At 34.5% G+C, this 13,871-nt stretch overlaps 1 protein-coding gene across 1 annotated transcript in view; it reads left to right on the top strand.

The window, feature by feature from the left end:
- The window catches only part of ADAMTS19 (ADAM metallopeptidase with thrombospondin type 1 motif 19), a 226,973-nt gene that overhangs the window by 200,927 nt on the left and 12,175 nt on the right, over positions 1-13,871 (top strand). Inside the window, exons 20-21 of the mRNA XM_004420243.3 lie at positions 356-560; positions 2,527-2,679. Of these exons, the coding sequence (XP_004420300.2) occupies positions 356-560; positions 2,527-2,679 (358 nt within the window). The remainder of the gene's footprint in view (positions 1-355; positions 561-2,526; positions 2,680-13,871) is intronic.

Genomic DNA, 13,871 nt, shown 5'->3' with positions numbered 1-13,871 from the left:
TTATCATGACGATTTAAAACACAAAGAATAGGAATAACTCATGTTTATTAGCGATTTTTCACTTATTAGGTATCTCAATATGGCAAAATGATGAGCTGCAACAGGCAAAGCATGCAGTATGATTTGAACAGAATCTAATATATACTTAGAGATTCTAATAAGAGCAATTTCTTTCTGAGATAAGAAATTTGGAGAATTCAAAACAATAGAAACCATGAGTGTCTTAGAGAAAACTGTAATGTTAGTCAAAAAAAAAGGCATCAAGTTACTGTGTTCTGTTAACTCTAGACATGTCAAAATATATAGTAGGTAGATATCTTTTAACTTGTTCCAGTGACTCTTGCTTTACTTCTAGGTGGATGATGACAGAATGGACACCTTGTTCACGAACTTGTGGAAAAGGGATGCAGAGCAGACAAGTGGCCTGTACACAACAACTGAGCAATGGAACTCTGATTAGAGCCCGAGAGAGGGACTGCTCTGGGCCCGAGCCTGCCTCTGCCCAGCGCTGCGAGGGCCAGGACTGCATGACCGTGTGGGAGGCAGGAGTGTGGTCTGAGGTGCAGTACATGCCCCAGTTCTTTTCCATTTCCTCCGTTTTCTCTGACTCTTCGCTTGTATAAGGTCATGTTGAATCCTGTTCAGAATCTCTATGCATGGCCCTTTCACTTCCATCTGTTGATTTCTCTGATGATAAATTGAATATGCTCATTATGAATAATTTTGAAAATAGAAAAAAACGGGTATTTACTCTTTATTCTGTAAATATTGTAACATAATCAAGAGTATATTTTATATATTTTTTAGAACCCTGCTTTTTCATTTATATACATCAGTATACTCTTTAGTGGGCACATATTAAAATACACATTTGACTCAAATATCTCTGAACACTTAAAAGAGAAAGGAGAAGGATATTAACATTTAACAGTCGTTTCCTGTGAGCAAGAACTCTATTTTTACTTCATATTTATTATATTGTTTATTTTAATCACCAATGCAAGAAAGTTAACAGTTTCACCATTTTATAATCTAGCTCAGAGAAATTAGTTTACCCCAAGTCCTACCTAAGTGGTAGAGCTGGGATTCGAACCCAGTGCTGTCCAACTTAACGCACTACAGAGGAAGACTGGCAACAAATGTTACCTCAGGGCCAATCTTCATCACCAAAAAATAAAAATAAAAAATAAAAATGTGAATACTAAAATGCCAAATCATGTAGTCAACTTTAAAACTCAACATATTAAAACACAAGCCATAAATTATAAGACAATTACTCATGTGTGCAAAACTTATTATATTTAAAATATCATTAGTTTCATGCTCAAATTTTTAGGAACACAACTGTTGGAATATGCATGGTTACTCCTATACTACATCATTGCTAAATGTATACCTTCAACTCTTTCTTCGGACTTTTTATCGGACACAAATATAAATTGGATTTTCAAGTTTTCTCATCTCTCTCATCCCTTTCTCCCTCTCCCCTCTCCTGCCCAATGCTGTTTTGGTCCCTGTGTCCAGATAATCAGTGATATGTACCTTTGTAAAACTGGGAAGCTTCATACCTATTCCATAATATGGAACATAAATGTAAATGAGAGGGTAAGTTGCACCTGGAAAAGATTGGTGGACTATACATATGTGCTTCCTACCTGTTATATCACCACCATCAATCAAACATCAATTATTTATGAAGTGAACTAAACTATTTTTGAATCGGATTATATTCTCAATCCATACAATCATTTAGAATGATGATTTTTAGGTATGTATAATTATGTAAAGAAATCGTTTTGGGGCTGGCCGGGTGGCGCAAGCAGTTACATACGCGTGCTCCGCTTCAGTGGCCCAGGGTTCACAGGTTCAGATCCCGGGTGCACACCAACGCACCGCTTGGTAAGCCATGCTGTGGCGGCATCCCATATAAAGTAGAGGAAGATGAGCATGGATGTTAGCCCAGGGCCAGTCTTCCTCAAGAAGAAAGGGGAGGATTGGCATCAGATGTTAGCTCAGGGCTAGTCCTCCTCACAAAAAAAAAAAAAAGAAAGAAAGAAATTGTTTTGTTTTTGCTAAGATTTTTCTCTGTTTTATCTTTAAGAAAAGTTTGTGAGAAATGAAATTCTCTAAGATATTGTAATTTTTCACCAGTGACATTGGTGAGTTATTTTTACATATAATTATGTAAAGAAATTCAATGTCAATCGTTTAGTATTTTACATTTTGATAGTTGTACATTATTTGTCTTTCATAAACAATCCTTTGTTATATTAGTCTCTGAAATAATGGTCCTGGGTTCCTGAAACCCATTCACCTCCAGCACTGTGCCCTGAGCTCCATCTGGCCTCTGATACTGGGGCATAGCCTGGGGTTCTCCTTATCCTTATCCATTATTTTTTTACTTAGCCTTTATATGGGTGATAGGTTTATAAGAGGTGATTAGAACCAATACTTAACATAATTTAATTGTTAGTCTATATGTCCTAATCACTGACTTTATCCAAACTCTCTGATGTTATCTTCCAGTGTTCCGTCAAGTGTGGTAAAGGCGTACGTCATCGGACCGTGAGGTGTACTAACCCTAGAAAAAAATGTGTCCTCTCCACCAGACCCAGGGAGGCTGAGGACTGTGAGGATTACTCGAAATGCTATGTGTGGCGAATGGGCGACTGGTCTAAGGTGAGAATCATTCTGTACATTCTCAGTATTAGGTTTTAAATATTACGTAGGATAAAATGTATAAAGCACTTAACACCATTTTTGATACAGAGGAAGCTCTCAAAAAATACGATCTATTATTGTTGTTTTGTTGCTAGTTTTTGTTGATATAGTTCTTGGTGACGATATTTTTGCATAAAACTTATCTAGTAAATAGAATACTATCAGATAAGTACATTCAAAATATAATTAAGGAAGGTAGGGACAGAACCAAACAAAGGGAATTCCCATCTTGCTATGTAAAAGGCATTCTTTTTCCCACCAATATTTGGGGTTGTGTATAGAAGAAATGGAAAGGAACAGAATTCTTGCAGTCCTTTGGTCAAATCAAGTGAACATAATTCATTTGGCATGTGAACGGTAAGTTTAATTTCATGATAATAGTAATACTTAAAATTTATGAGTAAAATAGAGCCTCATATGTGAATGAGCTGTAGAAAATAGCTCACATATTTACTCTACAAAGTATTAATAAATCCCATGTTTTAAGATAAAATTCTGATCATATCTGGATGAAAACAGCTCTCAAATACTAGTTTCCAGAAATGTAAGTATTAATCAAATGATCCCCTGCGCCTTGCCTTGCCACATTCAGCTGTGATATTTTATACTTTTTTATCATGCGGTCATAAAACTCTAGGGGTTAAAAGAGACATAATAAATCCTCTCTCCTTCCCTTTTATTTTATAAAGGAAAAAGAGGTGGTGGCTGCTGGGGCATGGTCGGGAGTGTGGTGGCTATTCGTAAATAACCCTAAAGGACATTCTGGAAGAAATCTTTTCATTGTTTAACGTACTGTGGTTACCCAGCTTGCCCAGTCTTGCCCCAAAAGAAATCCATGACATTTAAAATCTATTTTCTTGCAATTGTTTATGCCTTTCCTCTCTAAAAAAAGTTTGCATATTAACATCACATCTGAGTTCTCTCAGTGAACTATACTCTTCTTTCCACAATTTACTTTTAAAGTTACAGTGGGACTCCTTAAAGGATGCATTTTTAAACAGTGTAAATCAATCCTTGACTACAGAATTAGGAAATATGCAGCCCAATCCATGCAGCTTTTAACTGGTGAACCATATAAGGAAACTTCACACTTCAGAGTAAACAACTTTTAGATGAGAGAATTCCATATTAACCACAAATAATTTCTTTTATGTTCACGGTTTATGTTTCCCTAATTCTAAGAGAAAGAAATAGAGTAGGATGATAGGGAAAGACAATGGCTTGGAAGTCAAGAGACTTGAGGGGCAGTTTGGACTCCCTCATTGTGCAGATGGGCAAATTGGCTAAGCCATGGAATACTTTTGTCTCTTTGTTTCCACATGAGTGAAATAAGGAAAATAGACAACACAGTTGTTTTCAAGCTATATGTATATTAACTCTTCATTTAGCACTGAAGGTGTAAAATAGGATGAGGAAATGAAAGTACTAGTTGGAGGGATGTGGGGAAGATCACCTATTGCTCCCTTTCAATTGTTAGGAACTCCGCATTTGTTTATTTTGGCTAGTGAAATTCTGGATGTTTTCCTTAAATGAAACAATTCTGCTCTAAGAAAAAGTTTAAAAACCACTAGAGAAAATGAAATATATTTTTCCAACTTAATTAATAGAAATATTTTAAGTGATAAATGTTAACCCCCAGTTAACTACAAAAAAATAAAAATTATAATTGCAAAAAACAGAAGATCCAAGTTTTATTGTAATTTATGACACAGAACTGTAAGCTCCTACATTGCTGCCTATGAAAATATGGCTAGCAAATCCTGTTTGCATGACAAATACTATTACTATTGATTAATAAATATGCCTATTATGTGGCCTTTGATTATATCTTAAGCAAAATCAAAATTAACTGGCGGATTACAGTAAACATTGATTTTGGTTTTTTGAGCTAAACTGAAAATATATTTTTCAATTTTACCACAGTTACATGTATGTAATTTTTAAATGTATTTGGCCTGGCTTTGTTGTGTTACCACATTGCTACCCAGCTAGAACATGGCCTTTGTGAGTAAGGAAAGAAATGGCTAGCTCTAATAAATATTCATCTTTATTCCATGACTTTTCACCTTTCTGGTTGGCCTGTTTGTTTCTTGGTTTGCTTATTTAGAAGATCCAGTATGTTGCAGGGTTTTTTTCTCTTTATATAAATATAAGTCTGCTCTCTTCCTTAATGCTGTTTTCTCCTTCTTCATTTATGACTGATGTCTCAGCATAACAGATTGAAACAGCGTGCACAAATTAAAACCAGTGGCTCCACATAAACTTTATTGATTTCACCGCTCCTTTTTTACTCCTAAGATATCACTTTCATGTTAAAATGAAGACCATTCCAAAATAATTACAGAGAAAAGGAATAATGCTGTGATGATTAAGTTTCAGTGATTAAAGTATTCATGGGCAGGGGAAACACATAGATCTCTTATTCTTATCAGCTGTGGCCCTGGAACAGAAATAGCAACAAGATGTGTGCAGTCGTGGGTGGATTTCCATGCTCCTCTGAGGTCAATTAATCTGTCAGTTTCACTCAAATTCTACTAATATTTTTAAACTATTGATAAACCTAAGTAGACTTAAAATTTAGCCTTGGATTGGCTTTAATCAGGAATATTCAGTGGACTATCCATAAAGTCTAGCTCTGAAACCCTGCTCCTTCTTTGATAATATGGATGAATCACTAGAGAATCAGTTAAAAGAAAAATATATTCTCAGGTTCTCCCACTGCCTAAAAGTCATTGACAACTATTGGGCCAACGTAAAATATTGGCTAAATGAAGCTTGCTAAGAATATGGCTTATGTCTCCAACTGTGTTCACTGCATTTGTTATCAGCCTATGTGATTTCTAGCATTTATGTGTTGGTGGTTTTGTGTAAACTGTGGAAAAATTGCTCTCAGCTTGAGAGTGAAAAATATAGATCCAAGTATACTCAAAGAGAAAAATCTCCTGTCATAAAATTGTTACCTCTGATTTCTAAGATGTAATGCAGCCTTTTTGTGAACGATGCCTGTGTATATTTCATTGAGACTAGAAAGTTGGCAAAGTAGGACACAAACAATGAGGTTGCTTTGCTCTGGCTTGGGTTAACCATTGACACAATTATATGCCACATTCTGACTATATCTCTGATGTAGATATGGCCTTAGGGTCTTTCCTGGGAGAACAGAACAGAACCTATATGTTGACTGGTAATATAAATCTGTACTTACTCATTTAAGCTGCCCCGAGTATAGGACACTGGCTTGAAAAATAACATAGGCCTTTATGTTTAATGAAATGCCATATTTTTCATCTGATTTTGACCTTTCTGCCTTTATATGAACTTCTGCAACTTGTTTTCATTATTGGAGGCCAGTAGAGGAGCAAATAAAAAAGTATTATTTTATCTACCCTTTACACAGAATGGAGTAACTTTAAAAGTTATGGAGTTAACTTTTCTGTGCAGTATTAACAAGTGGTGTATACTTATTCAAGTGAATTTTAATGACAAACGAAACACCTTGGAATTGCACGTAATTATTCTTAGTTTATTTTTAGATTTAATTCTTACTCTACAATCTGAACTTATTTTAGTCCTTTAAAATTCTTGGAAATGAATCGTTTGGCCACATATCAAATTATGACATAATTAATAGACTTTTGGACAAGAGATTATGAGTCTTTTTGTGATGATATAATTCAAAATAATGCTGGAAGCACAATAAATCATTTTGGATGATTTAATTATACAGATACTGTGGTATATCTTTGTTTAGAAGTGGTAAATATAAAGCTTGCAGTATGAGTCATTTTTAACTTATCCCACAAAAGGAAACCACAATTATATCCAGTTGAATAGAAGAGGAATCTAAAAACTATAAAATTATGAATAATCACGGAGGACATTTCTTTCCACAAGGAAAACTCAGTGAATCATTGAAGGAAACTTAAAGAAACAAATCTTGATCAATGCAATCAAGAATACCCTAAACTAAGTGACTAGATAACACCACGTTTTTAGTCATGCATCTCCGCAGACCAATGGTTTTGCATTAAGTCAAAGGGATAAAAAGAGCCAGTTCCAAAAATCCCACAGGAGAGATTTCTTCTTGCCCCATGGCCTGGCTAGAACCTTAGGACTGTGGATTCCTACATGTCTGAACTGAGCCAATGCTGGCATATACTCTACCCCAATTAAAATCAACTTGCAGGAGTTCTCAGAATCCAAATGAGAATACGTATAGCTTGCTGGTTTTAATACAACTAAACTAAGTGGGTTGTTACAGGTTAGTAGAGGGAAGCTCAATCATTTGTTAGAAGGATTTCCCATTCAAATTTAAAGAAATAATTAGCAGCAAGAGCAAATAACAAAATTAAATACCCTAGTATTTATGTAAATGTAAAAATAAAAAAATGTTAAGTATCTGCTAAACCAGAGAATAAAAGGAATGAATAAAATGAGAACTGCTGTAATGAAGAAAATATATTGTCAAGTAGATACATTAGTAAAATTAGAAGACCTGAATGTCATTATTTTTGTGAGACTAAATTCGTATTAGTTTACCAATTCTTGAGACTTGCATTCCCAAAATTATATTCCATGGAAAACTCATTCCTTGGGATGTGGTCTCCATTTATGAGAAATACTGTAGTTAAACAGAGATGAGCAAATGCCCTTGCTGTAGGACTTTTCAGATCCTGTAACATTCTTCTGTACTTGGTAAATCTCCAAGAAAGATTACAGCTTTTAGTATTTCTCTTTTCTTTTTCCTTTTACCAAAGATCACTTTTGCAGAGCATGTAGCTAGTTCGTTATTTAGTGTAATACACTTTGGGAAAGCTTACATTAGCTTCAAAGACTAGTTTTGTAAATACTTTTTTCTAGGTAGAGAAAATTCCAGATTGAAATGAAACTGAAATTATCTATAATCTAGAAAACTATTCTTGAGATGGATTAGCATTTCTATTCAGAATTATTTTCTAATTAGGTGTACAAGTCTATTGATATTTGGAAAAGATAACTGCTTATCATTTTTATAATTATAAATAATTCCCTAAAACAGGAAAATTTGAGCAGCTACCCCATAAATAAATATGATTCTAACACACTGAAATCTATCATTGTTGAATCAGTCAATGAATTAAAGAAATCAAAGATTGTGGGCTTGGTTTTAAACATTTGAATATTGAGGAAACCTCTCCCAAGATATCCCAAAGAAGAAATATTTTGCTTTATAGGAATATTTACTTTGAAAACATGCTTGTCTCTGAGTAAGCTGGTCATACTAAAGAAATTACTCAATGATAAATATGATTCTTTTCCTCAAGAAAGATTTTCTTTTATGTTGTTTAGATACATCCATTGAGCATTTACACAACTTGCTGCTCACCATTCTATCTGGAGACAACAGCTGTCTGCTAAACCATGCACAAAATCCCCAAATTGACTATCAAATTGTTTTGCCTCTGTCTCTTTGCACTGCCAGAGAATGGGACATTTTTTGCGTTGCGATCATTTTTATTTCTAAGATCTCCTGAGATTCTTATCTGTTGCCCCCCAGATAGATTAAAAAATTGAATTTCAAAAATGTTTGAATTACCCAAAGTAGTCAAATGCATTTGGCTGGTATGATTGAACATAGCAGAAATATATTAGCTTAAAAAGAATGAGGGCCCATACTATGTGTATATATCTTCTATCTAGGGAAAATTTATAATTTAAAGAGATTGAAGTAGTGTCTGTCTCTGTCTCTCTATATGTGTGTGTGTGTTTATGGGTGTATGTATGTACCTATAATGTATATATTATATATGCACATACATGTATAATTATATTATAAATGGAGAGATAGGAACATGTGTTGAAGATCCTTTGGGTTGGAAAATGCAAGAGAAGTATACTTTTTTTAAATCCACAGGGCTTAATAATATTGTCTTCTTAATAGATCCTTGAAAAATCACTAGGATTTCAAAATAATACTATCAGTGCTCTTATGCTGCATACCAGGATATATAATTTCACCTTCTAAATCATACCTGAAAATAATTCAGTAAATAAATGTGATTGAGTTAAAAATTACTCTTGATGTTCTTTATAGGGGACAGAGCATCAAGCATGCCAAAGTTCATTTTGGGGACATTGAACATGAATAGGTGGGGGTTCACGTAAAAAATATAATGAAATTTTATAAGAATGTTATAAAATTAAAGTCAGTAGTTTTAGCATTGAATGTGTTTTACTTAAATACAGTAAGTATATGTTCATCAAATACCAGAGGATATCCAGAGATAGACACAATCAGATCACCATGACAGCCAGAGAAAGACATGTCCAAAATGCAAGAAAAATATGCAAATGATCAGGCAGTCAGAAAGGTATCATTTGGAGTCTTTGGATGCAAAATGTAATGAAAGGGAAAATTGGTTCAGCAGAAAGGTCCCTGGTTCTGCTTCAGATTGGCTGGAGTGGCGCTCCAGCATCTCACAGCCAGGGTCCACAACTAGCATTGATCTTGTATGCAGAGCAGTAGTTCCTTATGCCTCAATCCCCACATCTGTGAAATGTGCCAAAACAACTATAGGTCTCTCTGAATTTCAAAATGCTTTATGCAAGTAAAAGTAACAATACAGTGTCAATGATGTGCATAGTCCAAGGAAAACTATTTTGAGCTACTTAAAATGAAGGATCCACCTTAGGAGACAAGACAAAAATAGTAGAATGGATTAGAAAAATGTAAATTTTAACCTCATATACTATATACAGAATATGCATGAGTCCATATAGTATAATAAATAAAACTAACAAACATGTTTAGAAATATACACACACACACATGACTTTAGCACTCAGAAAGGCAACATGAGAGAAGTGGGTTGAGGGGTACTGTGGGGCAACCAGAAAGCTCCATAAACAGGGAGCAGATTCTACTCGGTTCTGCCCAATTGCTTCCACATCTGTTTCCCCATACTACTTCTAAGATTGGATGTTATCAAACTTTTTTTTACCAATTTGATAGGTGAAAAAAATATCTCATTTTGAAATGCATGTGTTCTTAGACTCAACAACTCCATTGTCAAAGATTTTTCCATACAGACATTCTCACATAATTTGCTAACTGTATTTATAAAGATGCTCATTGCATCAAAAACAACAAAATAACAAAAATTTGGAACAACAAGAATTTGGAAACAACCCATATATTCGTTAACTAGTTATATAAATCATGATAACTAGTTATATAAATCACTAGTTTGAATATAGTTATATTTGAACTAGCTATATTCAAATAATGGAATACTGTAGTTTTTAAAAATGTATTTGTAGATGAAAACATACTGATGAGAAAATTTCCCCAAGACCTACTATTAAGTAAATAAAATATGCAGAGGAGTGATATAGTGTGAGCTAAAGTTATTTACATTTATTCTTTTTAGACATATTCAAAATTTTCTGCACAGATATACAAAGACCAGTTTATTTGAATTACAGTTTATTTGGAGGAAAGGGCCTACTTGCTTATAATTCTACCATATCCATATTTCTTTTAATTTTATAAACTGGTTAAGTTTCTGCTTGAAATTAAAAGAAAGCTCACACTTTCTTTATATTACATTTTTTTCAGGGTGCATTATCAAAAATAATGGTTGTGGATATAGAGAAATGCTGAGAGAATTTAGAATTTCTCAGGAGGGGAGAGGATTTGGGACTATACGAGGTAAGATAGCTCCATATATGGAGTCAGACAGTCTGGGGTTTGAATTCTGAATCTTCTGTTCAGATAAGTTAATGAATCCAAATGAAATAATTCATGGAAAGTTCTTAGCATAGTCAGATACATAGTAACTAAAATGCTGGCTATTCATATTGTAGTGTCAATAAAGATGAGGAGAAAGGTTTGCTTGAGAAATTGTTATGAGGTTAAAATGAACAGAACTGGGGGTTGATTATCTTTGGGAGAGGTGAGAAAGAGGGAGTTGTTAAGAAGGACTCCCAGGTTAGCTTTCTGGTCTGAGCAACTTGCGTGGATGGTGGTTCTGTGATACGAGATAGGAAACCCTAGGAAGAATCAAGTTGGAGGGGAAAGATTATGAATTCTATTTTGGACTATGTTTCATGTGCCCATAAAAGGGTTAAATACTGGTGTTTAGTGGGTAGAGGAGAAGAATGGCATGAAAATAGAAATTTTGGAATCATCAACATTTAGATGGTGTTTAAATTTTTAAGGTATAAATGTGCCTGAAGAGGGAGTGTAGCCAGAGAAGAAAAGACACAGCCTTGAGAAGCTCCCAGCTTTAAAGGCAGGTGAGAGAAACAGCTGCTAGCAAAGGAGATTGAGAAAGGAGTGTTCAAAGGAGCAGGAGGAAAATCAGGGGAAACAAGAGGAGCAAGTATTTTTAAGAATGTTCAATGAGATGGGGACTGAGTTAGAGGGATTTGAGGGGGCCTATATCTTTATTCTCAACTCAAACTTCAGCTGCTCTAGGACTGTACCATTGGCGTTCCAGTAGTTCCTCACATTTTGTATATTTAAAATGAAATTCCTCGTTTTATTTCCTCAAACATATCCCACTCCGTTTCCTTTTTCTTAAAAAATGTCAATATCATCTTCCCAGCTACCCAGGCTAGAAGCTATCCTTGGCACTGCTTCTTCTGTACCCAACCAAGTAGGGTTTTGCCTCAGTTACTTTTTACTCCCAGTACAATACTGCAGTCCTTATTTTTTCACCAGGACTAGAGTAATGACTTCTCATGTGCTTCTTTACCCCTATTTCTCCTTCTCCTATTTCAGATCCATCCACTCACAGGGATGACTTCATCACTCTATTCTATAGACCAAATACTGCTAGAAAATTGCCATTGGCTGTACTGTCAACTACCAGATACTCACTCTGGCATTCCAAGTTTTCAACATTCTGGTCCTAACCTACCTATTGAGAATTGTCTCCTCATTCTCATTAATTCAGTATCTCCACTAAGCTCAGGCCTGAGCAGTGTGTACGTCTACAAACTCCATGTCTTTGTTTATACAGTTCTCTTTGCCTAGAATGTGTTTCTTCCAACTATCCAAGTCCTTCAGAAACCAGCTCACATGCCTAATTTTTCAAAGGGCTTCCCCAATAAATGACAGAATTCGTTTGTACTTATTAACTACATTACTTTTTCTCAATTAATTATTTATTGCCTTATGTTGTTGCTGTTTCATTAAGAATGTCTTAACCCATTTACCCTTCCCACAGATCTCTCTGAGTGACTAGAATATTGCACTACATGTAGTGATGTTTATTGAATAAATGAATGCTAAATTTTTCATCAAGAAAGTGAAAAATGTATGATACATCTGAGCATTGTGTCTCTTTTCTTCTGATCCATTTTATTTTTCTGACTCTCTTCTATGACAACTACAATGTTTCGTATATTTTACTACGAAAGAATTAGTAACTAGCTTATTTTTCTCCAGGAAAATTAAACCAATATAATTTTATGTAAACATATGACTTCCTTGACCTTTTCCAGTATGGTAAATCAAACTACATAAAAGTGTGTTTCTTTAAAAAAATAAATCCACTCTTATTCGAATAACATACTACTAAAGCTTAAAAGGTGCTTAACATCGAGATTCTAGGAAGCTGGCAGACTTCTTTTGCATTATCTTGCATCCATGTGGCTGGAATGCCTGCCATCAGGTTAGAGAGCAATCATCTAACCTAGAAGGAAAGCAGTGGATGGAAGAAAAGCACACTGCAGATTTTTCTCTATGAACTGGCAAATACTTAGGTCATTTCAAGTTGGAATAAGTTAAAAGTAGCTGTATAATGCTCTCTGGGCTATTTTAAATCAAGACTTTATTTATTAAAACAAAACAAAAAAACACACACTTCTCTAACATGGCCACAGAAAGACCTGATCCATTTTTTGACATAGAATTGTTGAACTAGACCTGCAAAGTATTTTATTTGAAAAGGAAATTCAATCACTGTCACTCCAAGTAGCTCTCTGTTGGGGAAGATGTTTCACTGGAATGATAGTGATAAAATAGAAATGTCTGGATAGTCTTTTTCCCCTTTGCAACACCCTGTGATTCATAGGCTGAGCACTGGCAGATTTGCAAATGTGCCTAAGACTTTGGGTTTATTAATTGCTTCTTAATGCAAAACATCTCTTTTTTCTTCCATCATTGTGGTGATCAATATGTACTTTGATATAAAAATTATTTTTTTGGTTATTTTGATGATCTTTTCATAACATACTCGGTTCTCTGCTAATCATTCACAAGCAATCTGCTTGATTTTGCCACACACATTTCCTTGATTTGCTATAACTATATGCAAACATTTTCATTAAAGAGACAAAAATAGTCTGAACTGTAGAACCAAACGATGAATTAATTAAACACATATGCAAAAAAATCCTCAAATGTCTGACCTCTAGGAATAGATTCAATTCCAAATACCCATGTGTTAAATAAGGCAGATGAACTACTTTAAAAAGCCACTGAAACACTGACCAAAATAAATAGCAAATCTTAAAAAACAAACCGAACTTTTGTTCCTTAGTATGCTTGTTTCACACTCACTTTATTAAAAGTTGAAAGATGGAACTGCCAAACATATACATAAATGAATAGGAATGCTGCGCTAATAATTTCCAGTAGAAGTCATCATTTAGTTTCCTTATGAGATCCACTCTCCACTGTGAATGCTACTTCACTCTTGTTAAACCACTTTGGAATAATCCATTTATTCCCAAAGACAAATTATCCAAGTCAATGCTGTTAACCTTGTTATAGATTGGCACTTATCATTTGGTTTGTATCAGGCTCTGTAAGATTGTCTATTATATTGGTTAAAAAAAAAAAAATTGAACTCTGTTTGCCAGTGACAATTTTCTCTTAATTTAGGAATTCCTATTTCTTACAAAAGCCAGCTGGAAATGAGTAAAGCATTACAGAGCCTTCCTTAGCTGTTGGCCTGGAGAATACACATTCTCTCCAAAATATATATCTTTGGCACAGTCTAGAAGGAAGGAATCTCGGGTAATCTCTGTGCTGGCCAAGTGTGAGAATTATTATTTTTAACCCCTAAATACAATGAAAAATATTCTTTTAAGGAATTCAAAAGCAGACCAGTGATAGTTTAGTTATGTTTGTTATCCAACAAAACTCTAAGTAAAGACTT

Source organism: Ceratotherium simum, chromosome 4 (genome assembly GCF_057802395.1).
Source record: "Ceratotherium simum simum isolate JZ-2026a chromosome 4, ASM5780239v1, whole genome shotgun sequence".
NCBI classification, from domain to species: Eukaryota; Metazoa; Chordata; class Mammalia; order Perissodactyla; family Rhinocerotidae; genus Ceratotherium; species Ceratotherium simum.
This window is presented reverse-complemented; position numbering and strand designations above follow the sequence as displayed.